The sequence below is a fragment of the Ovis canadensis genome, chromosome 5, assembly GCF_042477335.2.
Source record: "Ovis canadensis isolate MfBH-ARS-UI-01 breed Bighorn chromosome 5, ARS-UI_OviCan_v2, whole genome shotgun sequence".
NCBI classification, from domain to species: Eukaryota; Metazoa; Chordata; class Mammalia; order Artiodactyla; family Bovidae; genus Ovis; species Ovis canadensis.
Genome location: NC_091249.1, coordinates 25,427,850 through 25,452,840, shown reverse-complemented (window position 1 = coordinate 25,452,840; position 24,991 = coordinate 25,427,850). Strand labels below are relative to the sequence as shown.

Below are 24,991 nucleotides of genomic sequence, written 5' to 3'. Positions count from 1 at the left end.
TAGACTTGTCTCTGGCTTGCCTGTAAGCTAAGCAGTGGTTGTTTACATTTTAAAATGTTTTTTAGTCGCTAAGTTGCTAAGTTGCTAAAATGTTGTTTTTAGTTGCCGACTCTTTTGTGACCCCATGGACTGTAGCCCGCCAGGCTCCTCTATCCATGGGACTCTCCAGGCAAGAATACTGGAGTGGGGCAGTCATTCCCTTCTCCAGGGGATCTTCCTGACTCAGGGATCAAACCCGTGTGTCCTGCACTGCAGGTGGATTCTTTATCTGAGCCACCAAGAAAGCCTGAATGGTTGAGACCAAATCAAAGGAATTCATTCATGAGATAAAAATGAAAAGAAAGTCAGTTTCCAGAAAGAAAGTTTGATTGGCACACAGCTATTCTGATTCCTTCACTTACTGTCTGCAGCTGCTTTTGAGTTTCATTAGTTGTCACGGAAAGCGTATGCAAAGTCAAAGATAGCTACTATCTGGCCCTTGGCAAAATCTGCCCATTTCTGATCTAATGCACCTGACCCAACTGGACATGAGGCTTTGTACTTGTTATTTATCCCATTTGGTGCAAACAGTTGCATGTTTCCCAGCAGAAGTATTGCATTTGATCACAAGGCTGTTTTAATCAACTTAAGGTGTGAGGTGCTATGTGGGACATGCACCTAGCAATTTTTCTAAAAATCTCAACACATTTTGAATTTATCCACCTGTAAAGGTTTCCTACAAGGAACTAGATGGGTATTGCTATCCCCTACTTGACAAAGGTGGCGACTCATAAGTTGAGCAACCAGCTTATAGCTCACGCTGAAGCACGGGGCAGGAACTCATATTCTACAGCTGATGTTCTACTTGCAGATCCAAGCTGGTTGTAACCAGGCCGCCCTCAATGCCCAAGCCCTCAGTTTCCAGGTCCAAGATGAAACGGAACGGGACCCTACAGTCTTCCCCCTCCTACCGTATCCTCAGCCTGCCTTTTGTCTGTGGAAAAATTTCAGCCACAGAATAAGTTTAATCAGAGGAGTGAGAAAATGCAGAAGCAAAGGAAAACAGTCAAAGAAGACTACATTAATGATAGTTTAGCCATTAAGCTGAATCAAGGGCCTTTAGCTCCTTCTCAAGGGCTATGGATAATATCCTGAGCCATATCCTGTGAGCTGTCTTGTAGATACTGAAATCCCCCCCAGGTGGAAGACGTTAACTACATGATAACCAGACTGTAGCCATGAGACATAAGCTGCTGTGTGGTTCTGAGAATGGGCCTCAAGGAAATGCGAACAAACTGACCCTGGCACCGAAGGTTAACTGTCCTTAAAACGATTAAGATGATGCTGAGCAATTAAGTGACCAGTTTGAAGATGACCATCACAGCTGGCGGTGCTGTTGCTACATGTAGCTCCCTCCTTCCATCTGTAAAAGTTCTCACCCACGGATTGTCAGCAGAGAAGGGGTAGTTGGCCTTTGGACAGGACTCACCACCCCCTCGTTGCTGGCATCCAAAAGAAAGCAAACTTTCCTAAACCAACTTTGCATTTTTATTGGCTTTTGAGGCAGCCAGATCCCCACTTGTGGTTACAGAGAGACTGGTGCCTCTAATCGCCTCCCATCCACCAGCCCCGATGGGGACGCGTGGAAGAGTCAAGACTCACCGGCAATCTTTCTCAAACTCTTTGGACTCATCCGTGCAGTGGAAGAACTTGCCCTTGAAGAGCTGCACAGCCACCACGGCGAAGATGAACATGAACAGCATGTAGACGATGAGGATGTTGAAGACGTTCTTGAGAGAGTTCACCACGCAGTCAAACACGGCCTGGTGGGTCGGGCGGGAGAGTCGGCTTGAGGAGGCTGGGAGCTGGCCCAGCCTCCAGCTCCAGCAGCTCATAATATCAAAGCACATGATTCCCATTTTACAGAGAAGGACGTGAGCCACAGCCACGCAGTTCTGAGAAGTAAGGGTGGGGGCTGCATCTAGTTCTGAGTTTTTATGCATCCCAACCCCCCAATTCTAACCCCTGGGGAACGGGGGCCACTTCTCCGAGCTTCTCCAAGGTAAGCTCCTGGCTCTTCAGGGCAAGAGCAGAGGTTGTCGGTGGAGAGGTCATTTCCTGTTCATTCTGTGCGTCCCTGCCTCTGGGTCACTCTTTCCCAGCTTCTGGAGTTGTGCGAGCGCCTCCTTTTTTTGCCCACCGATCACTAGGGGGCGCTCTGGATTTGCGAGTTGACTTCACGTGCGCACGAAATTCTGCCTTGAGTAAGATGCAATCTTTCCATCATCCTGCCAACCCCCACCCTCCACCCCCCGCCCCGTTCTGCTATGAGTCACAGCGGGTCCTAACTACAAGTAAGCATCAAGGGTCATCGAACCTACTGGAATCACATGTTAGCTTTTACTGGCTTTCCCCAGGGGGACAGAGTGCATAGCTTTCATGGGGGTTTCAAAGGGGGCTGTGACCCAGAAAATCGGGAAGAGCCACTGAACTGACTACTGCTGGATTCCACGTATTTCAGTGCAGGCTGGTTCTCAAGTCCGGAAGGTAGCCACATTTTCTCTTTGAATAATTCATCAACAAAAAGGGGGCGTCGAATCATTATTTCCCAAACTATGGGAGCCCACCACCAGTGATATCAGACAATACTTTTAGGTCCTTATAGGAGCTACAAACCAAGTAACACTGATCGCAAAGTTATTCTGTCTCTAATTCTTTCAATCCTTTTGAGTGAAGGAGAAAGTCTTCCTTAGCTTTTGCTGTGTTAATAACATTTATACTTCTCCTTTTTATGCTTAGGTGTGTTTTTTTTGTTTGTTTTTTGTTTTTTTTGGTTTGTTTTGTTTTTGGCCCACCAAAACAGGACACGCAGGATCTTAGTTCTCCAACCAGGGGTGGAACCTTGTGTCCTCTATGTTAGGAGTGTGGAGTCGTTACCACTGGACCACCAGGGAAGTCCCTATACTTTTCATTTTTTAAGCAAGAAAGAACAAGCATCCATACTCAAAATCTTTATCAGGCAACTCTTCTGGGCTAGATTTTGAGAATAGTTATCTCATTTTTTAAAAACAGATAGTTAATTTACCTTCTATGAACAGCGGATTCTGGTTTTCCCAACTTGAGAAATTGACAACCATGTCCTTTTAAAATAAATCCACTTAAGTAAAAAAAAAAATAAAGTGACTTGACTTAAACATTCAGAAAGATAATACAGGTGCAACATAAATTGAAACGGGGTGTTTGAATGACTAAGCTTCATATCCTTTCTTCTTTCCTTTTTTAAAATTTGCAATGACAAGTGTTTGGGAAATGTTGCTTCATGCTGTTTTGCAACAGGAGATATTGGAGCCTAGAATAGGCAAGTGAAAAGTGTAAGGTTATGTGGGACCAGAAACCTAGTTTCCTGCTTCCCAGATTCGGGTTATGCCCTGTTTTATCCACATGATGCCTTCATGGGAATTAGGAAAAGGGACCTCAACTTTGCATGAGACATTTCACCTAATGGAAAATTACCATAATATACAGATTTTGTTCCATTAATTCACTTTACTGCCATCTACTGGAAAGTTGTAGTAATAAGTAAATCCAACATAAAAAGTAGCAGCATCCCTTTGAACGCGGTGTCCTTGAGCAGTGTGCAAACTGGTCAACTGTACCTGGCAACCACAGTAGGTCTCCCATATACCCCGATCTCACCTTGAGCTTTGGCAACCGCTTGATGGTTTTAAGAGGTCGTAGCACCCGGAGGACTCGGAGGGATTTAATCGTGTTGATGTCCTTTCCTTTGCTATTGCCACTGTGGAGGGATGTTAGGATGGGGACAAGGGAAGAGAGGGAGCCAAGGTCAGGCTGGGTGGTGGGTGGCCTGCAGCCACACGTGAGCCCAGCCTCCCAGGCTTAGGAATCTGGGGTAAACCTGGCATAACCTTGCCTTGCTGAAGAGCAGTCAGTTCCCTTGCTACATCTGGACTCAAGGGTTAGTGAGCAGATGGCCTTCTGTGGTTCTTGGGGTTGTTGAGGGCCCTCCACTGCTGGGCTGGGCCTGAGCAACTGCATGGGGGGGGCCCTCAGATCCAGCCTGAAGGAGTTAGCCCCTACCCTAACCTTGCATGGTCTCCTTGGAGGTGGTCTTAGTGAGCTTTTAGAAAACGGATGCCCGCCGCCCTCCCCCCCGCCCCCGCCCCACCACACATATTTCCAACAGGATCCATAAAGTTCTTAAAGTGGCATTTAAACTCTCCTCCCCCATCCCTCCTCCAATATTCCCTGAACCTATGGAGCAAAAAAGAACCAGAACATCAGATGCTGATGTTGAATCACTGCCTCATTCTTTCAGGGTCTCTTAGCTCATCTTTGTCAGATTGCTGCATGAAAGTCCAGCCCAGGGTCTCCTGGGCATGAGTCCTAGCATTGTAGATGCCATGAGACCCTTAGCCAACCATAATTCACACCACCCCCCCACCCCCCGCCCCCCGCCGCAATGAGGAGGGCACTGCGTGTGGCCACCAAAGGCTTGTGAGGAATGGAACTCACCACCCACCCAGCTGCCCAAGCCGGAAACCCAATAGTCATGTTCATCCTCGTCCCCAACAGGTCACCCTCCTACACATGGCCACCATCCTAGGTCAGACCCCCATGATCCACCTCCCAACTCCCCCCCCACTCTATGTCTCTCTTCTTCCACCTTTCCTGCCCACAGCGACCCAAACTATCACGCCACTCTGCTGCCCCAAACGCCTCTGGAGCACCTGGATTCCTAGCAGTGCCGTCTCTTAACTTGGCATTCAAGGCTATTCAAAATCTAGTCCAACTTACCTTCCCCTTTGCATCCCCATTGATCATGACACACCCCAAACCCCAGCCACGTGCTCTGGCTTCTGTTCCTGCAGCTAGAACTGCCCTTCCTCCACTGCTCCATTCACAGAACTATGCAGCCCTCAAAGCCCAATGTAAATGTCCAGTCATGCGACAGTCTCTGCTGACTGCCTCTGGGTTCTGCCAAACCCCAGTGCTTATTCAGAACCGCTTTTGTTTCTGTCATTGGCTTTGGCTTTAGACAGTGTGTGTGTGTGTGTGTGTGTGTGTGTGTGTGTGTGTGTGTGTGTATGCCCAGTTGCTCAGTCGTGTTCAACTCTTTGTGACCCCACGGACTGTAGCCCGCTGGGCTCCTCTGTCCATGGGATTTTCCAGACAAGACTACTGGAGTGGGCTTGCCATTTCTCTCTCCAGGGGATCTTCCCAACCGAGGGATGGAATCTGCATCTCCCGCATTGGCAGGCAGATTTTTTCCCACTAAGCCACCTGGGAAGCCCTGGCTTTAGCCAGAAAATTCCCCCAAGGCAGAACTGTGGTTTATCCTTCTACGTGTTCATTTTCCCTTTAATCTTGGTTCTTGTCTCTGCCCCCAGCACATGCCTGGTGTGTAGTGTCAGGACACATGTGAATGGATCCAGATTGGAGTTCTTTGGGGACTAGTGAGCAAACACCTGCCTACAGTCACCTTTTGGGTCATGAATAGAGCTGCCTCAGAGACATCCTCCATGCTGTGCCTGTCTATCCAGGTGCAAAATCATTTTTAATGACTTTTTTTTAAAGGGTTCCTTTCTCTCACTTTTCAGAGAAAAAGAGAATTGGACTTTAACCTGTCAGGCACAGCCATGCTCCAGGATTCAGCAGTCTGAGCACGCTTTTTTTTCTTTATCTAAACTGAAGTCATCTTTATGAACTCAAAGCTGTGTCCCCAAAGTACGAGACACATCAGGAGAGTCGCTGGGATGCTTTTAGGCAGAACCCAGACACAAGTAACAGGATCGCACAGGGAAACAGCTATGTCTTCTTCAAGTTATCTTCCAGGCTTTCTGCTTTGGTCAGAGAGGAAATCTCTGGTAAGCGTTCATATGTGTCTAATGCCTCCCTGGTGGTGGTGGTGTAGGCGCTAAGACATGTCTGACCCGTTGCAACCCCATGGACTGTAGCCAGCCAGGCTTCTCTGTCCATGGGATTTTCCAGGCAAGAATACTGCAGTGGGTTGCCATTTCCTACTCCAGGAGATCTTCCTGGCTCAGGGATCAAACCTGAGTCTCCTGCACTGGCACACAGATTCTTTATCTCTGAGCCACCAGGGATTTCCTTAGTGTCTTCTTGCTGCTGCTGCTAAGTCGCTTCAGTTGTGTCTGACTCCTAGCGACCCCATGGACTGCAGCCTACCAGGCCCCTCCGCCCATGTGATTTGCCAGGCAAGAGTACTGGAGTGGGGTGCTAATGTCTTCTTAGCACTCCCTAATTTCCCTTTCAACAAAGAACCTAGCTTGAATGCAGCAGCTTGCAATGCAACTGTTTCACTCTGTTGAATTCACTTTTGCAGCTGCCATTCTATCTGAGGTCAACGATACTGGTTGTATGGGGATGACATAAGGTCTTCTAGCAAACTGCAATGAAGCTCAGACTCTATGTTGGTGGGGAAAAAGTCAAGCAAGTGGACATCTAGGTTGTATGCAGAACTGGCTAACAATTTTTTTTTCTTTTCTTAAAATTTATTTCTAATTGGAGGATAACTGCTTTACGATGTTGTGTTGGTTTCTGCCGTACATCAGCATCGAATTTGGCTAAAATCTTGATGTACCAAACTGCTGACATTTGGGAACACACCTCCTGGGGCACATCTACTCAACTAAAAAGGACTCTGTGGCCATTGTGAGGATGTCTCTCTCCCAGGAGGCACATCTCCCTTGGGAGAGGCTGAAATAATCCTCTTTGTTGAGACACCAAGGAGAGTGTTCCCGGCAGTTTGGTTCCTGAGCATGCAGGAAAGGCTTGATCAAGGTATTCTCACAGAAAACAACCAGATTTTCGAATCATTTTGTTGAGACTGTAGATGTTCCTGGAGGAGGGGAGTTATTCCTCTTAAAGCGCAAGCCCTCATTGTTTGGAATGTCCACGCTTCTCCCACCTGGGAAGTTAGACATTCATTCCCCTGATAACCACCCATCCGGCTTGTCTCCCCTACTGAAGTCAGATCATGGGGAGAGCGCCCTCCGTGCCCGTTACGTTCTCTGCCAAGAACTGGGCTAAACGGTGGGTCATGGTGACAGGCAGTGGCCAAGACTCCTGCAGGCTCAGGCTCCCTGGGGAGTAGGCCGAGGGGCTCTGGTCACTGCAAGCGACAGGACGGCAGCAATGACACGAAGCTACGGAAACAGGCCCAGAACCAACACGGCTGCGTCAGGGCATAGAGAACAAGACAGAACGAGAGAGAGAGAGAGAGAGAGAGAGAGAGAGAGAGAGGCACTTTACCGTGTGCTGCTCCTGGTGAGGTGGCGTCGGAGGGAGAGACAGGTCGTAAGCGGCCTCAGAAGAAAGAACACAGAACACGCGCACACACACGCACGCGCACCCGAGCGCGCCCTTGCCCGGCCCGGGCACCAGGAGGCGCCGCCTCGGGCCCGCGGCTCCGGATGGTGTCCATCCTTCCATCTGGAAGACCTCCGTTCCGACCCCTGCCCTTGGCAGGCTCCCGGCACTGCCAAACAGCACCGAGGAAGCCAAATTTTCAAGTCGCAGGACAGCCAAAGTTATCAACTACCGAAGGCGAATTTGCCACTGAAGGTCACTGCCAAGAGCTGGAGAAAAAACCCTTTTCTCCAGGGTTTCTGGGACGGGAAGACTTTAGAATGTCTTTTTTTCCCCGCCCCGGCCACTCTGTGCTGCATGTGGGATCTTAGTTCCCCAATCAGGGACGGAACCGGCAACTCTAGGTGCATTGGAAGCACGGAGTCTCAACCATTGGACGGCCAAGAAAGTCCTTTAAAATGTCTTGAAGGGGATGAGCTTTGGAGTTGGGGAGACCTGGGTTTGAATCCCAGCACTGCCTTTAATTTATTGTGTGTTTGTTTTTGCACTAATTTTCTAATAGATTTCAGCCAGGATGAATGGGTGCTTGATGAGTGTTGGAATAAAGCAAACAGATAAACAGGAAGTACCTATTCACAAAGCAGGAGGAAAGACTCCAGCTGCTTTGAGTTGCCCTTAATTATCGCCCTCCTCTGTGAAACAGCCCTTGGGGATGCTGAGGATTGATACACATTTATGGCCCTGACTTTACTCCCTAAGTTATGAAGAAGAGAGAAGGCCACTAGGAGTTCCAATCTGGGATGAAATTAAGGGGCGACTCTCAAGAGTCTTTTGGGAAAATGTGGGCCTGGGGAAACCTCTCTGCATCTGGCAGCGGCCCCTTGCACAACTCGTCTTTGGACTCAAGGCTCAGTCTTATTACGACCCTCCATCCATGACTGGAGATCAAGGTGTACGAAACTTGATGCCGTTATTCACAGAACAGTGCAGCTGCCAGATACTCTTCAGAATTTCCCACCTGCCCCACCCTCTTTTGAAATTGGTGATGTTTCTGAAAATATGATGGTTTAATGTCTACAGATATTCCCACTGGAGCCTTCCTCCTCCTGCTGCCTTATCATGAAACCTCAGCAGTGCTCAAAGCTCAGTGTATCTAGGAATTAGTGCGTAGACAGAATGGTATAGACTCTCCTTTCTGGATTATTGAGGAAGGTTTTCTCAAATTTATTTTTTAACTTTTAAAATCATTAATCCCTGGCTTGTGGGATTATAGTTCCCATGCCCCCTGCAGTGGAAGCTTGGAATCTTAACCACTGGACCATCAGGGAAGTCCCTGGAGAAATGTTTCAACAACAGTGATTTCTGCTCAATCTGATGGATGACATAAGGTGTAATATGGGAGTCTTCTGAATGTCACTGTGTCTGCCTGTGGGAGGGTGGTACCATTACACCCATTTTCCAGATGAGGCAGCTGAGACTTAGAGAGGGAAAGTGATTTATCCAGAGTCACACAGCCAGCAAGAGACAGACTGAGCTTCAAACCCAGGTTTGTATATCTTGCACTCTAATCTTCTATTTCTTTCCATTTCATTGTACACACACAAAAGAATGCCTTCAAAGGTAGGGCCTGTTTTGAGGAGGATAATTTAAAAAAAAAAATGGCTTCCTCCTTCGGCTTCCTTGCAGTTGGGCTCCTGAGCATGCAGGAGTGGCTTGACCCAGGTGCTCGGCCAGCCGTGCTGGCCTGCTTTGCGGGAGGAGCGGCAGCTCCAGATGGACTCTTGGCAGCGAGGCAGGACCACGAGCCCCCAGCTGCTGAGAAGTGGCAGTTGGCCACCCCGATGCATGGGCACAGAGCGTGATGTCATGTGTGGTGACTCATGAAATGGTGTGTTAATGGTGGTCGCATGGACACGGCACACAGTCAGTGGATGGAGCAGGACACACACGCACACACACACGGATATTTGGGGGAGGTGCAGGAGGGGTAGAAACCAACACAAGAGCTTCGACACATCCTTTGGAAGACCACAGGGATCATCTTCCCATATCCCAGACGGGGCCACAATCACAGCACTGCAGAATCCTTGCCTCCACCCCAACAGGCCAGAACAGCAAGATTCCTTTCAACAAAGAAGGGAATAGTCTCACAGCCTCTTCCCCTGGACTTCTAGGCCTTGCTGGAGACTCAAGGAACCCAGCCAGGCCAGGCTGTCAGGTCTCATCCTCCTGATTCCTGAAAGCGTCCACATTCAGGGCTGAGAGTTGGGCGGCAACCTTGAATCTGACAGTTGAACTCAACCTTAGTGATCCTGCCTGTGTGCTTAGTTGCTCAGTCATGTCCAACTCTTTGCGAACCCACAGACTGTAGCCTGCCAGGCTCCTCAGCCTGTGGGATTCTCCAGGCAAGAATGCTGGAGTGGGTTGCCATCTCCTCCTCCAGGGCATCTTCCCAACCCAGGGGTTGAACCTGTGTCTCCTGAAGCTCCTGCACTGCAGGCGGATTCTCAACCACTGGGCCATTAAGCCCTTAGTGATCTTGCTAGACTCATTTCCCCCCACAATCTCTCTTGGCTTCAGTTTCCTCATGTACAAAAAAGGGAATAATAAGAGAAATTCTTGCATGGGGCTGTAAAGATTAAGTAAATGGAGGCTGTTACTATCATTATTGTCCAGTCAAGTGTCTCAAATTTATGGGGAAACCGAGGCACAGAGAGGTTCAGGGACTTGGACATAGAGAGAAACCAAACAGGCTTGCAGGAACCTTTTTTAAAAACAATCAGGTTTATTTCATACTTGCTGGGGACCGCAGCTTTGTCTATGAGGAACCAGGGACACAGGACAAAAAACGTGAATTAAAGGAACAGAAAGAAAGGAAGCAAAGGACTCTGGGACTGGGCACTCAAGTGGAGGCTCTCAGAGCATCCCTTACTCCTGCCTATATGACATCTACCAGGTAACGAGGAAAGGCCTTGAAGGGCCAGAGACCTTCTCAGGTAAGAGAGGCCAGGAACCTGAAGCCAAAGGGAGGACTCTGAAACTTTTCTGGGGAAAGGAATAGCAGCTTGACGGCTCCTTCTCTGGTGGAATGGCCTCAGGCATGCGGGAGCTGCTAGATCAAGGCACTCCACCAGCTGTGCCTGGCCTGTAGCCCTGCCCTGGACGGGGAGTGGCAGGACCAGATGGATTCTTGGCAGTGAGGTGGGGAGGGTGTGGCAGGGGTGGGGTCTCAGAGCCTACCTTTTCCATCCCTGTGACCATCACATAAAGGTGCTCCCCGGTTGTCAGCCCTTCTAAAACCCCAAGAACGTCCCTAACACTCGTCAGGATCCCACTGGCAAAACTACACATCCCAGTTCCTGCAAGACATGTAAGTTCACTGAGACTCATAGGGATGACCTGAAATCCCTTTCCAGACCCTTTCCTCAAACAGGAATTTAAAAAACAATTTGAAACAGGGATTTTCAAGGGCATGGACTGGCTGGCTTTCTGCCTGTAGCAACTTCATAAAACCAGTTTCAAAGGTTGACTCTGCAAACATGCTGCCAGATTTCTGTGAGCTGTAGGCTCATTTTGAATGCCCTTGTATAACTTTATATTTAAAGCGAAAACTCAAAAAATTAAAAACACAAAATCAGCTCCCTGCGGCAGATTCTTTTGCAAACACAAAGAATCCTTTTGCTGATTGATTCTGGGTGGAAAAATAATTTTGTTTTTTGCAGATTAGGTTTGCTTCAAATTGAGTCTAATTGTAGCTTCAGGGAAACTAGGCCCATTATGGCAAAAGTTTTATGACTGAGAGGCTTGTTTCCCAAAGTGCGAGGTCAAATGGGGGATGGAGGTGGGACAGGGCAATGGTGGGGGCCCCCTCTTTGACAGTGAAACTTGTTGGCTCCCACAGAGGTCTGGAAGGAAAGTTCCAAGGATGAATTGATGCGTAGCAGACACTACTTCTACTGTGCTACACCTAGGGGGGTAAGACAGAGGGCCAGGCCACAGCGGGCAAAGTAGGGGGGCTGTGTGTGGAGATGGACGTGGTCTCTTCCTGAGCCCTGGGGGACTTGGGAGCTGCTGGGCAGATGTCATCCTGGAGGGCTGGAGGAAGCGTGGGAGGGGGTGCCTCCCTGCACTTGCCTTCCCTGGTCCTGGAGACCACCCCAGGTTGGAACATGGTGGGGACTGGGTCTTTGATGCCAGAGTGAATGGTGGAGTGCCTGTCTTCTCCAGGCCCTGTGGCCCAGGTTAGGCAGAAGGTCAAGGCAAGGGAGAGGATGGAAGGGATAAAAAGAGATGGGAGGAGAAGGAGAGGGAGAGGGAAGAAAGGATGGGGGAGGCTAGGGAGGGGGAGGGGAGGGGAAGAAAGGAGGGGAAGGGGGGAAGAAGGGGGGGAGGGGAGGGGAAGAAGGGAGGGGGAGGGGAGGGGAAGAAGGGGGGGAGGGGAGGGGCAGTGGAGGCAGGGGCTGGGGGAGAGAGAGAGGGGGCAGGAGAGGGAGTCAGAGAGAGGGAAGGAGAGAGAAAAGGGGCAAAGAGAAAGAGGGAGAAAGACAGAAATAGGAGCAAGGGAGGGAAGGGGATCTGAGAGGGATTCACCCCAGGCTTTTCAGAATTGAAACTTTCTCAGAACCTAGCATGGTTCCTAACTGACCTTGCAGGAGTTGCTCAAATAACTGATGGATGGAGGGAGAAGCATATTTAATTACATTCTCACACACACAGTGTATTGCCTTTTAAAATCTTTTTTTGGGGGAAGAAATTTGTGCTCACTTGAGAAGAAACCAATTGTACCTTGTTTATATTTTACACATCTAACTCCAATGGGGCTGAATTTTTTTTTTTTTTTGGTCATTTTTATTAATCAGCATTCTGTGAAATTTCTATGTTACATCCTGTATTCACTTAACTGTTGAGGTTCAGTGTTTCTTACTGACTTGTAATTGCTTTTTATATGTGAAGGCCATGGATGCCTTGTTTTATTTGTGGCAATCTTTCCCCTCTAATTTGCTGTGCACTTCACTCTGACTATTATTACTACTAAATCTACAGGACATCGTAATAATAATGGAGCCAAACTTCTTGAATTTTTAAGACGATCGCTATCACTGATGATCAAATACTCAAATACTTAAAAAAGTGGGAGAGAGAGAAGAAAGGGGAGAGGAGGGAGGGAGGGAGGAAAACAAGAGAAAGAAAAGGAGAGATGATAAAGAGAAGGAGGCGGAAAGTCCGGCTGGACTCAGAAACACATTCAGCCTCCTGACTTTCACGGTACATCTCCACCAGCTCAGAGGTGTTCAGAAACTCTGGAGATTTCTAGCTCTTCTGACACAACTTGACCTCATTGTGGTCCCAGGAGTGGCCCACTTTAGCCCTTAAATTGGAAATGGGCCACCACGCTAGCCTCCTGACAAGCCAAGCCCTCATTGTTTGGTCGGGGGCCATTCAAGGACTCCTCCAGGCCTGCCGAGAGGGGCCAGGAGGCAGCGGTGCAGAGGAAGCCCCTGGCTTCTCATTATGTGGGTGAGGTGGGGCTGAGTCCTTTTGAGACGCCTTTCTAGGAATGATCCACTGTGACTGGAAACAGACAAGGTCTGTAAAAAGGCTTGCTTCTGGATTAGGAGCTGATTAGGTTTTCTGACCCCGAACATCTACGACTTGAGGAATGTACTGCTAAGTTTGCTCCCAGGACCCTAAGAGCTAATGGCTCCTCAGTCCTTAGACGCCATCTTGGAATTGCCACCCTGGGCGCCATCTTGGAATGGCTACTAAGCCTTTGGGTGCCATTTTGGAAGGACTGCCCAGAACTCAACTGCCACTTTGACATGGTTGCCCAGAACCTAGGCGCCATCTTGGAATGGCTACTAAGCCTTTGGGTGCCATCTTGGAAGGACTGCCCAGAACTCAACTGCCACTTTGACATGGTTGCCCAGAACCTAGGTGCCATCTTGGAATGGCTTCTCAGCCCTTGGGTGCTGTTTCAGAATGGCTGCCCACAGTGTGGGTAGCATCTTGGAGTGGGCTGATGAGACACGGCCTTTCAGGCTGTCCTAGGACTGCCAGGAGAAGTTCAAGACACACGAGGGGAGTCGTCAGGCCTAGAATTACAGGGCCTTCAGGCAGAGGGTGGGGGTCCAAATTCTCATGCACATTCATTTCCTGATTGTCTTTTTAGGGGCTCCCCAAAGAGACAGCGGAGCTTGTAGCACAGAAGGAAAATGAGATGTCCTGCTGGGGCTAGTCTACAGAAAGCAGCATAGCAAGGGGTTGGTGGCATGGCTGTGTGAGGAGGTAGAAGGTGGGGCCCTTCTCCTTCTTCCTCCAAGGTGGCCATCATGCAGAAGCCAACTGAAGCTCTTCCTGGTAGCATGCGGATGCCTCCTGCCACCCCAGGGCCCCCCATTCCCATCTCTACACCTCGAGAACATGTCCCCTGATCCAATGGGTTGGGGGTGGAGGGACAAAGTGGTAAGCGGAGTCCTCAAGAGGAGACTTACGTGAAGGCAAAGGCCACCAGGGCCCCACTGACCACTATGAAGTCGAGAATGTTCCAGAGGTCACGGAAGTAGGCACCCTGGTGCAGTACGAGCCCCAGGTCGATCATCTGAGGAGGAAGAGACAGAGCTCTGATCCCTCATCTCCACCCTGGGGAGCAGCATCTACCCTTTTAGGCTTGGCGGAGGGGCCACAGGAGGAAGCATGGTAGCCAACGGGACCCCCTCATTCTGAGGGGATGGGTCAGAGGCCAGGGGACCTGGGAGAGGAGCGAGAAGCCCCCGCTCAAAGCCGCTTCCCACCTTGGGAAAGGTAGTTCTGACTTGCTGGTTCTCAAAACCTCAGGGTCCCCCCAGCTCCTCACCTCACATCAGATCCGTCAGCAAACCTCATTGGTTCTACTTTCCAAAACTGCCAAGAATCTGCCCACTTTTTACCACCTTCTCTGCCACCACCCTGACTGGTTCCCATCATCTCCTGCCTTGACCAGAGCAATCATCTGCTCCCAGTTCTCTTGGGTCCCCTACTCCCCCCCTCCAACCCTGCTCCTCCTTCCAAGTCTGACCTCCCACGGAGGCTAGAGGGTGCCTGTGAACACCTGAGTCGTCACGTCCCTCTGCTCAGACCTTTCCATGGCTCCCACCTCACTCGGGATAAAAGCCCAAGACCGCCCCGTGGCCCCCATGTCCCTGCCCGAATCGTCCCAGTCACCGCTGCTCTCATCTCCTTGCTCTCCCCACTCTCCTCTCTCACTTTCAGCCACATCAGCTTCCTCGCTGTTCCTCAAACACACCAAGCATTTCCAATCTCTGGGGTGAGCCTCTTGCACCAAGGTGGCATTCTTGAGAGTGCAGAATCCTGTGGAGCCCTGGCACTCACCTTGATCACCATCTCAAAGGTAAAGACGCCTGTAAAAACGTAGTCAAAATATCGCAGCACCTGCAGGGGATAAAAGCAAGGGGGGTAGTGGATCACTGGCTTGCTCCAGCAGAGCCCCCGTGAACCTAGCCATGGCCCACTGGGGTATGTGGCCTCTAGCAAAGTCCCCAAGGGACAGAGTCTCCACCCACATGAGAAAATGCTGCAGCCATGTACAGTGGGGCAGGTCCTGCACTGCACAAGGGCCCCTCCCACCCTGTCTCGGTGCAGATTTGTATGTTGTGAATGAAAGTGTCCAGCAGATGGCAGCAAAGTCCTAACAAAATCATTGTTAAGGATAGTTTGCTCACCAATGGGAAGGGTGCCTTTTTTTACTTGCCCAAAGCCCTAGATGGACTAGAGGGTGGCCTCAGGGAAGTTCAGGAAAGACTTACCTCTTTTGGCAACAAGTCTGATTCCCCAGTGTCTCTGACCTGGTCTCCTGGGTGAGCAACTGTTCCCGCACAGAGTTTCCTAAACATGATTAGCCTCCAGGACAGACACTGGGGACCGACCTCACTGCGGCATCCACTTCCTCCCAAGTACACAGCCATACCCTCATCAGAGTGGGTTGATTCTCCCTCTCCCCGCTACCCTACACAAGACCAAGTACTAGCGGTTTCTGAACGGGCAATGTCTTGCACTCTGGCCTCGTTCCTGGCCAAACCATAGCACATCCCTTGTGTGACCTTGGCGTGGGGATGGTGAGTGGCATGAGGATGCTGGCAAAGGGCCCAGCACGCGGTAACCCGAGGGGCTGGCCTCAGATCCGACTTGTAGGGAGGGCTGTTAATTACTGAGCAGGCCACCAGAGGGCGCCTGTGAGCACACAAGTCAGATCACTGCCCCCTTCTCTGCTCAAGAACCCTCTATGGTTCCCACCTTACTCAGGGTGAAAGTCTGTTTGGCCACCTCCCTTCCCTCACCTTGTCCCGCTCTCCTCTGGCTCACTCTGCTTCTGCCACCCTGGATAGTCTTAGCTCAGGGCCTTTGTACGGGTTTGTCGGCCTGGAATACGCTTCCCCATGTTCCACCTGATATTCTCTCTCTCCTCCTTTATGGCTTGGCTCAAATATCACATTCCCGACGGCCTGATTTAAATCTCATTTTCCTGCAGCTTGCAACCTTCCTTACCAAGTCTACCCCTTCCCCCACATCCCTCACCCCTGGCACTTTTCACTTCCTGGCAAACTATTTGTTATAGTTATTAATAACGTCACTGTCCATCTCCCCCATGTGAATGTCAGCCTCACGGGGGCAGAGATGTCTGCCTGTCCCTGTGCTATCTCCAGCTTATAGCACAGGGCCAGGCATACAGTAGATACTCAAGAAATGCTTGCTGACTGAATGCACGAGGCTGGGGCTACACTGGGTCCTGCAGGAGCTGGGCTCTGCGACCTGTGTGGTCACATTCTCATTCTCATCATGTGTGGGGCTTGGAGGGCCCTCCGAGACCGGAGCGGCCAGGGTAGCTGACTTCCTGGGATGGGTGGCAGGTGCAAGGGCTTGGTAGGTTCTGGGAAGGCTGAAGGGGCGGTGGTGGGAGAGCATTTGAGGTGTACCAGGCAGCTGAAACAACACGCATAAAGGTCTGGTGCTCTGCGAGCTCTGGGAATGCAGGGACTACCGTACACCCTGTCAATCCTTGATGTCTAGCTCAGCACCTGGCACATGGTAGTTGCTTCTTAAATAATTACTAAATAAAGCAACGAATGGAAAGAAAGGTAGGCCAGGTGGTCAGATGAATCAAATTCTGGAGAACTCAATGAATGGAGCGGGAGGAAATCAAAGGGCCAGTAAATTAGGGTCAACCATACCTAACGTGTAGATCCTTTTGACTTCTACAAACAGCAATTTTCTGTGACTCAGTGGAATCCAAAATTCTCTGTCTCATTTATCATAGGGAAATACAAATCAAAGTCCTGATAAGACTCACTGAGGTTGGCTAAATGAAAGAACCAACAGCACGAGCGTCGGCAAGACTGTGGAGCAGTGAAAGCCTTGTACGCTGCTGGTGTGTGTCGCTGCCTCGCTCAGGAAACATTCAGGCTGCAAATTGGGGCTGACCATATGCAAGTTCTATGATCCAGAAACTCAATTTCCGGTTTTATACCCTGGAGAGAGTCAAGCCCAGGGGCCCCGTGTCAGGAGTAGGGGGTATGGTGACAGCATTCTAAGCTGCAGACAATCCAAACACATGTCAGCTAGAAGACGGATGAACAAACTGTGCCACAGAACGGAATATTACACAGCAATGGAAAAGAATGACCCGAGAAAATAAGAACTCATCTCAAGGCTGAGTGACAGAACAGACGCACAGAATTATTCCATCTGCTCAGTGTTAGAAGCAGGAAGAAATCAATTCTACTGTTTAAACATGCACGTGTAGCTGGGAGAATGAGAGGAGCTAAGAAATGCTCTTTCCAGAAGTGAGGGTTCAGATACCTCTAGGGTAGGGCTTTCTAAATACTGTTGACAATAGGGGTCAGATTATTCTCTGTGGTGGGGCTGCCCTGGGCACTGCAGGGTGACCGCTGTCCCTGATCCCTACCCTCTTGATGCTAGTAGCGACACCCTTGCCTGCTCCAACTCACGACCCCTGAACATGTCTGCAGACCTTGATCCTGCTTGTGAACCCAGCTTCACGGGGAAGGGTGAATCGAAGAGGTGCCTGTGGTTGAGGTCTGTTTTGTTCTATTAATACTTCTTGCCTTGGGTGGTGCTTACATGGGTGTGTGCACTTTAAAATCCTTGATAAATGAATGGATTGTATGTGTTCTGTTCATTTTTCTGAGGCCTGTTCCAGATCAGCTAATGAACAGAACTCGGGGAGGGGTCCCAGGGTGTCAGCTGCCGATAAGGGGCCACCATGCACTTGAAGAGGGAGGGCTTAAAAAATTTTTTTTGGCTGTGCCATGGGGCATGTGGGATTTCAGTTCTCCAAAGATCAAATCCACACCCCCTGCAATGGAAGTATGGAATCTTATCCCCTGGACCACCAGGGAAGCCCGGAAGAGGGAGGGCTTTGGGGAGAGATGCTTCAACTGGGAGATGGAGTGATGGGGCAGGGGTGGGGGAGCCAGAACTTTGCAAATGCTCCACGGGGGGCTGCTCCTAGCCCTGTCAGGGTTCTCTTCAGCCCCAGGAGCTCAGGGGTTCCCCTGGACAACCCTTTGCCCACCTCTCCCTGCCAGAGATGAAGCCTGCTCCAGTCTCCTAGAGTTGACAGGGGGTTTGTTGACCTCTCTTGGGACACCCCCTCCACGAGCCTGGCTCCCTGGGTCCTGGGGGGTGGGGGAAGTGGGCATCAGGAGATAACAGAGTGCAGCTTCAGCCCTGCCCTGGTACCAGGTTCCTCTGGGAGCCTTGTTCTAATTATTTCCTTCCATCTCCCCTATCAGGTCCCCAAGGGGCTTGCCAGGCCAGTGAAGGCAGGGAAAGTGCAAAGCAAGCTGCAGACGGGCTTGATTTATGGGACTTGCCAGCCTCGCCAAGGCTCCTAACCTACTTAGCGAGGGCGGCGGGCCTGGCTCCCAGTGGAAAATGGTTCCTGTGTGTGGGGGGTGATGGGCGTGGAGAGAGGAGCTGGGGAAGATGGTACAGCTGTCAGTGCTGCCTCTGTCACCTCCTGGCCTGCTGGTGTCTTGGTTTCTCCTCTCAACCACACTTATTTCTGCTCGGCAGGACTCAAGCAGGGACAGGCACTCAGGAAGCGCTTGATATGGAGACCGTTGAGGGAAGCATTGGAAGATCTAGGGTGGGCAGAATGGGAATTCTGCTGTGTGACCCCAGACAGGTCACTTAACCTCTCTGAGCCTCAGTTTCTTCATCTGTCCGATGGGGATACTCCTAGCATCTGGGGTTGTGCCTGAAACTCGGCAAGTGCTCAGTGGACGGGGGCTATTGGCAGACCCTGGGCCCCCAAAGGAGAGTTTTTCAGTGCTCTTAGCCTGCTAAAATCTCAAAGTTTAGGCTGTGCCTAACTAAAAGTTTAGGTTGTGACTGAGTCAAAGGGCTTTCCTGGTGGCTCAGATGGTAAAGAACCGGCCCGCAATGCAGGAAACTTGGATTCGATCCCTGGTTCAGGAAGATCCCTGGAGAAGGGACTGGCACCCCACTCCAGTATTCTTGCCTGGAGAATCCCATAAACAGAGGAACCTGGCAGGCTACAGTCCACGGGGTTGCAGAGAGCTGGACACCTCTGAGAGACTAACACTTTCACTTTTTTTGAGTCAAAACAATCCTTTCTTTCAAAGCTCCAAGTCAGAATGAAAAAGTCTGGTGAGACCTAGCTGCACAGGGGATACCGCTGGAGCACCCTCTGCCTTCGGACTCCCCCACATCCCATGCAGAGCTTGTGCCCTTCCACAGCCTGCCAGCCTCACTCTCCTCACCAGAGATTCCAGCAGTTTCCAGCCCCAGCCACTCTTGGGCCATCTCTTCGCCACCGGGCACACAGAACCACTGTCTCAAGGAACATCCTGCATCAAGCCCAGAATCAGGGCCTCCCCTCCCAACCAGTGGCTACGGGGGCTGTGCCCAGGGCTGACCCTAACATTCCTTCCACCCCAGCTATCAGCTTTTCACGAGGCAGGAGACAGTGACAGAGGAGCTGGGCTGGGAAGGAGCCTGCTGGGTGAGACTCACATTGTTTCGCGGTGCATTGGGCTGAACAGGATCCTCGGCCGCCAGGGCGATGCTGCTCATGGCAATGACCATGAGGATGCACATCTCAAAGTAGCGCAGGTTCAGGATGTAATGGCACAGGCGGCGAAGGCTGTTGAGGACAGGTAGACGCGCAGGGGCCTGCTCAGGCACAGGCTCCTGAGCCCTTGTGTTCTGTCGCCTCCTTACGTCACTTACCACTATCTGAGATCTCTAACTCCCACGGTCCCACACCCAGCAGAGTATCAGGCTCCTACCCCTGGGGGGAGCAGGGGAGCCCTCTGCAGGGGGAGATAATTCCCACCTCTGTTTATAAGTTCCTCTCACTTCCAAACCACCCTCCTGGAACATCTTAACTCACAGACTGAGTTGAATCCTGTCCTTGAATCTGTAGGAGATGAAAAAGCTTTCTATGCATAAAATGTCATATAGTCAAACCAAACTGGGAAATTCTGGGTTAAGTAGATTTCTTTTTTTTAATTAGTTGAGTGACCTTAGGCAAGTTATTGTACCTCAGTGTCCTCATCAGTGAAACGACCATAATAATCGTGTCTAACTAATAAGAATGTGAGGATCAAAAGAGTTAATATATGCCTGGTACATGGTAGGGGCTCCCAAAAGTTAGTTACTTAAATTATGAATTGCAGGCCTTATCAGTGCCTTTAATACACTAATGAGACGATGAGATAATTAACTTTAGATTAATAATGATAAAAATATCATGAGATTGTATGAATAGGGATGTTGGAGTCACTCTGTCTGGGCTCTCCCACTTGCTTGCTGTTTGACTTTAGGCAGGTGATTTTATCTCTCTGGACCTCAGTTTCTTCATCTGTCAAATGGGGATACGCAGAGTGCCAACCCCTATAGGGTTATTATGAGAAAGTTTTTTTTTTATTTGTAAAGCATTCAGAACCATGTCTGGTGCTGAGTGCCATATAAGAATTTCTTTATTAAAATAGAGAATGGCAACCAAATAAAAAAGTAAACACATAGGCTGAGTCTCCGAGAGGTAGGTTAGAGAAAGCCGTTTCCCCTGCAGCTTATTTGACGTGATTCCTCTTGGTGTCAAGAAGCATTTTGAGGGACCAGAGTTTCAAGAAACACTGTTTAGAAAAATGCAATTCCAAAACAACCTTTGAGCCAGCAAGACATAGATGTGGTAAATTTCTCCCCTAAATAATCTGGCCTCCTCAAGGCCCTCCCAAGACAAAGGGCCATGGAACTCAAAGACCATCTACCCAGAATCCAAACCCTCGTGGAGCGCAAGTTAGGAGCAGAGCTCAGGAACCAGGGCTGTCATGTACGGCTGTAAATGTTGTGCACTGCACAAAGCAGCCATTTCTACAGGACACCTCTCACAGCACAGATGGTGTAGATTTGGGTATTTATGACAATGATTTTCTAGCTGGTGGAAGGAGGGGGTTTTTTCCAACAAACCAGTCGGAATCAGTTTTCTGAAATAAGTACTTTATGATAAGTTTCTATCTTATACGACTTAAGAAAGGGACATCGTTTTTCAATTGCTCAAAAGTTCTCTATGGACTAATAGTCTTAGAGGTGACTCTCCCCCGTTACCCTCTGTCTGGGTCTGCCCTCGGCCTGCCTTTCACTGCCCCAGTGGCAGCCCTGGGCCCCTGCCCTGGCCTTGGGCCATACTCACGGGTTGGTCGTGGAGAGGATAAACATGGAGCTGTAGGGGGGCATGGGCTTGGGGCCGTCTTCCCCGGGGTCGTCTTCCTCCTCCTCTTTCTTCTCTTCCTCCTTTTTTGGCAGTGGGTCTGGGTTGGCGTTTTTGTTCACTGTTGGGACAAGAACCAACACAGGGCTCCCTCCATGGTTTCCCACCTCTGATCTCCTGCCTAATGCCCAAAGCAGGCAATAAGCAGCTGACACAAAGTGTCTACTATGTGCCAGGCACCCTATTATGCCATTGAATCCTCACGTGACCCTATGAGGTTGGTACTTTATGATCCCCACTTTACAGATGAGGAAACTAAGGCACAGAGAGGTGAAGAGACTTGCTTAAGGTCACACGGCTGGGAAGTGGCAAAGCTGTAATTTGAACCTGGGCAGCTTGGCCCCAGAGGGCTTGCTCTCATTCACTCTATAGCCTTGAGTCTGCTGTGACCTTTACTGGATATTAATACAGACCTGTCCTCAGGCCCTGATGACCTTTATACTGTCACTTAGAGGCAGGCAGGGTGAGTCCCCAAAGCCCCACTTTACAGATGGGAATACTGAGCCCCTCCCATAGTCAAAATGCAGGATTCCCCCCATTAACACTCCTCTCCTGACTGAGGCGAGCCGCCACCCTCCTGAGCACTGATCCTGCAGTCTAGTTGCACTATGGGTCTATGGATAGGCTGAACCTAACGGAGCCTCAGTTTTTTCATCTATGAAATGGGCACAGTGACAAGATTTACCTTATATGACTGTGGCAAGGATTTACAGGGTAAACTTATGGACAGCTCTTGCATAGAATTGGGCTACTGCTATCATCTTAAAAATAATAAACCCAGGGGATAATTTCCAAATTTCCAGTTTGGATAATTTCCAAATTTCTCAGATCGTGGTATTACATGTGGGAGGTTTTGGGGAAAGGCAAAAACAGCCAATTCCTCAAGGTCCTAGACCTGTACTATCCAGCATTTGAAACATGGCTAGTCCAAACTGCGGTATGTAGTGTGAAACATGCTAGATTTTCAAGACTGAGTAGGAGAAAAAGAATGTAAACATATATAACAATAATGTAAAAAAACATTATTGACACTTGGAAATGTTAATACTTTGGATATCAATCAAGAGCATTTGGGGTTAAATACAATTTATTATTAAAGTTCAGTTCATCTGCTTCTTTTTATTTTTTCAAATTTTTGTCACACCCTGCGGCATGTGGGACCTCAGTTCCTTGACCAGGGACCGAACTTCTGCCACCCGTGTTGGCAGACAGACTCTTAACTACTGGACTGCCAGGGAAGTCCCTCTTTTTTATGTTTTAAATCACTTATGTCTTTCTTCCTTCTTCCCCCGCCCCGCTTCCTCTCTTTTCCTCCCTTTTCTTTTTTAACATGGCTACTAGAACGTTTAAAATTACACAGGCGAAAAAAAAAATTACACAGGTGGCCTGCATCACATTTCTTTTGGATGGCGCTGGCCTAGAGAATTATCTCACTCCCCCCAAATTTCCATCAGAGGAATCTGCTGACCCCTCAGATATGGGGGCTTTCTGGCTCCCCTGTAGAAATTTGGGATACAGGAAGATTTGCTAACCTGTTGTGTACTTGCCAGGCATCATTTCCATACTATCTCATTTAATTCTCCTAGCAGGCCCTGTGGGGGCAGGAACTACGTCTCTACCCATTTTCCAGAGGAAGTAATTGAGGCCAGAGAGGTGGAGTCATTGTCCGGAGTCCCTTGGCTGCGCCTCTGGGGAAGAAGCCCAGGAGGCCGGCTCCCCTGCCCAGGGACGTGTGAGACAGGGGTTCGTACCTTGGATGATGGTGTGGTTGAGTGGGGGTGGGCAGGCCGGGGGGATGTCCACCGTGGTGTGGTCGGGTTTCCTGGCAGTCTTAGCTGAGTTGGCCTGGGTGCTGCTGGGGTTGGTGACGATAAGGCTGTTCTCAGGGGTCTTGGGGGGGCCGGGGTTGGAGGGGTTCCCCGGGTTGTTGGCTGTCTGGCGGCTGGCGGCGTTCTGGGGGTTGGCGGCCGTGGTGGTGGGGGCCGGCGTGGGGCCAGGGTCCGTGCTGTTCCCCATCTTGGCGGGGCTCTGGGGCAGGCCGGCGTGGCTGAGGCTGTCGTGGGGGCTGGCTGACTCCGCGGTGGCCAGTTTGTTGTTCTTCATGTTGTCGATATCCTCGGCCAGCGGGGGGTCCTGGCGGCCCAGGTCCTGCTGGATCGGCCGCGTGGTCGACAGGTTGGGGCCCGACACGGGGACCCCGGAGCCCTGGTTCTCTCTGCAGCAGGCAGGCCAACAAAAAAGAACCCATGAGTGAATTAGAACAGAGAGAGACATGTCTGGATCCTGCCTAAGATTCCACCATGTAACACTGGCCGTCAAGGGGCTGTGTTCTGAAATGCTCCTGTGCCTGGTCCATCCTTGTTAGGGATCAAGACGCCATGGGCGGGGGGCTGGGGGGGGGACTTCCCTGGTGGTCCAGTGGTTAGGGCTCTGTGCTTCCAAAAAAAGACCTCATGGGGATGTAAGTGCCCCCCCTGCAGGTTTCAGTGTGGTGTTTCTCCTGCCAGAAGGGCTGCTTCCTAGGAGATGAGGTTACTCCTTCACGGAGAAATCAGAGCGGAAAAGAACTTTCTGCCAGAGCCTCCATCTCTCCAATCCAAACCTTCCTGCTCCTGTCTGTGTGTCTCCCACTAGCTCCTTGGCAGGATAAGGACATACACTGCTTCCAGGGTGGCTAAAGCAGACCCCTAGATATCACCTCTCTAGTGGTGGAAATGCCTACAGATTTTTTTTTTTTTGGCCCCATCACGTCACATATGGGATCTTAGTTCTCTGACCAGGGATCAAACCCGCAGCCCTTACAGTGGGAAGTGCTGTCTTAACCACTGGACCACCAGGGAAGTCCCTCCCTCTGGCTCTTCTGAAAGGCAACCCCCAATTCTGTACCCCATGCCCTCCATGTCTCCTCCTAAGAGCTCACACTCACTGAGTACTTGCTGTGTGCCAGACATGACCCATGTCAGCTCATCTTCACAAAAAGCCATAGGGAGCGGGCAGTACTATTATCCCCATTTTAAGATGAGGAAACCAAGGTCCAGAGACAGGAAGGGCCCTGCCCCAGGCTACATAGTTAGTTGGTGGCAGACAGAGCTTGGACCCAGACCGCATGGCTCCAGCACCCATGCTAACCCCCACCTGACCCTGCAGCTCTCTTACTTAGCAGTCTGAGATCTCCCAGCGGGTTCAGCCCACAGTCGCTGGATGCAGGGGAATCTTTGACACTCTCTGTAACCACCAATAGAGTGGGCCAGCCTCTCTACTATTTCAACTCACTAACTTCTGGAGCAGCCTTATGAGGCCCAAATGGTTACTGTGTCCATTACAGAGATGAGGAAACTGAGGCCCAAAGAAGCTGAGTCAGGTATACTAGAAAATGGTTTTGCCAGGCTATCTCCACCACGCACTCACTCAAGAGACCACAAACGAGCAAAAGACAGCCCTCTGATTGTATCCATTCATGGAACACCTGGGAGATTAGATGCAATCACAGGATCCAAGGCCCATGGACAGCATGGGTTTGGTTCTCAAGGCCCAATCTGGAACCCTGAATCTATCTAACACTTAAAAAAATTTTAAAAGTCGGCCTCTGTAAATCATCTATACTTCAATAAAAAATAAAGCAATTATCCTCCATTTAAAAATTCATTAAAAAAAAAAAAAAGCTGACCTCCTCTGGAGGTCCTTCTACTGGCTAAACCAGCAGTACCATCTTCCTTGTTTTTAGATTTTAACTTGCAAAAGTCCACGGTGTTTTTAACCAAGCAGAAGAAAGACGAGGTAATTTACTTTTGGGTTTGTGTCTCTGAGGCCTCAGAGAAGGCAATGGCACCCCACTCCAGTACTCTTGCC

At 50.1% G+C, this 24,991-nt stretch overlaps 1 protein-coding gene across 2 annotated transcripts in view; it reads right to left on the bottom strand.

Moving 5' to 3' along the window:
- CACNA1A (calcium voltage-gated channel subunit alpha1 A) overlaps window positions 1-24,991 on the bottom strand; it is a 250,937-nt gene that overhangs the window by 49,791 nt on the left and 176,155 nt on the right. For both annotated transcript variants that reach the window (XM_069590901.1, XM_069590900.1), the window contains exons 20-26: window positions 22,894-23,357; window positions 21,065-21,203; window positions 19,384-19,513; window positions 14,698-14,757; window positions 13,821-13,927; window positions 3,676-3,775; window positions 1,642-1,802 (exon numbers count right to left, since the gene is read on the bottom strand). In XM_069590901.1, the coding sequence (XP_069447002.1) occupies window positions 1,642-1,802; window positions 3,676-3,775; window positions 13,821-13,927; window positions 14,698-14,757; window positions 19,384-19,513; window positions 21,065-21,203; window positions 22,894-23,357 (1,161 nt within the window). The remainder of the gene's footprint in view (window positions 1-1,641; window positions 1,803-3,675; window positions 3,776-13,820; window positions 13,928-14,697; window positions 14,758-19,383; window positions 19,514-21,064; window positions 21,204-22,893; window positions 23,358-24,991) is intronic.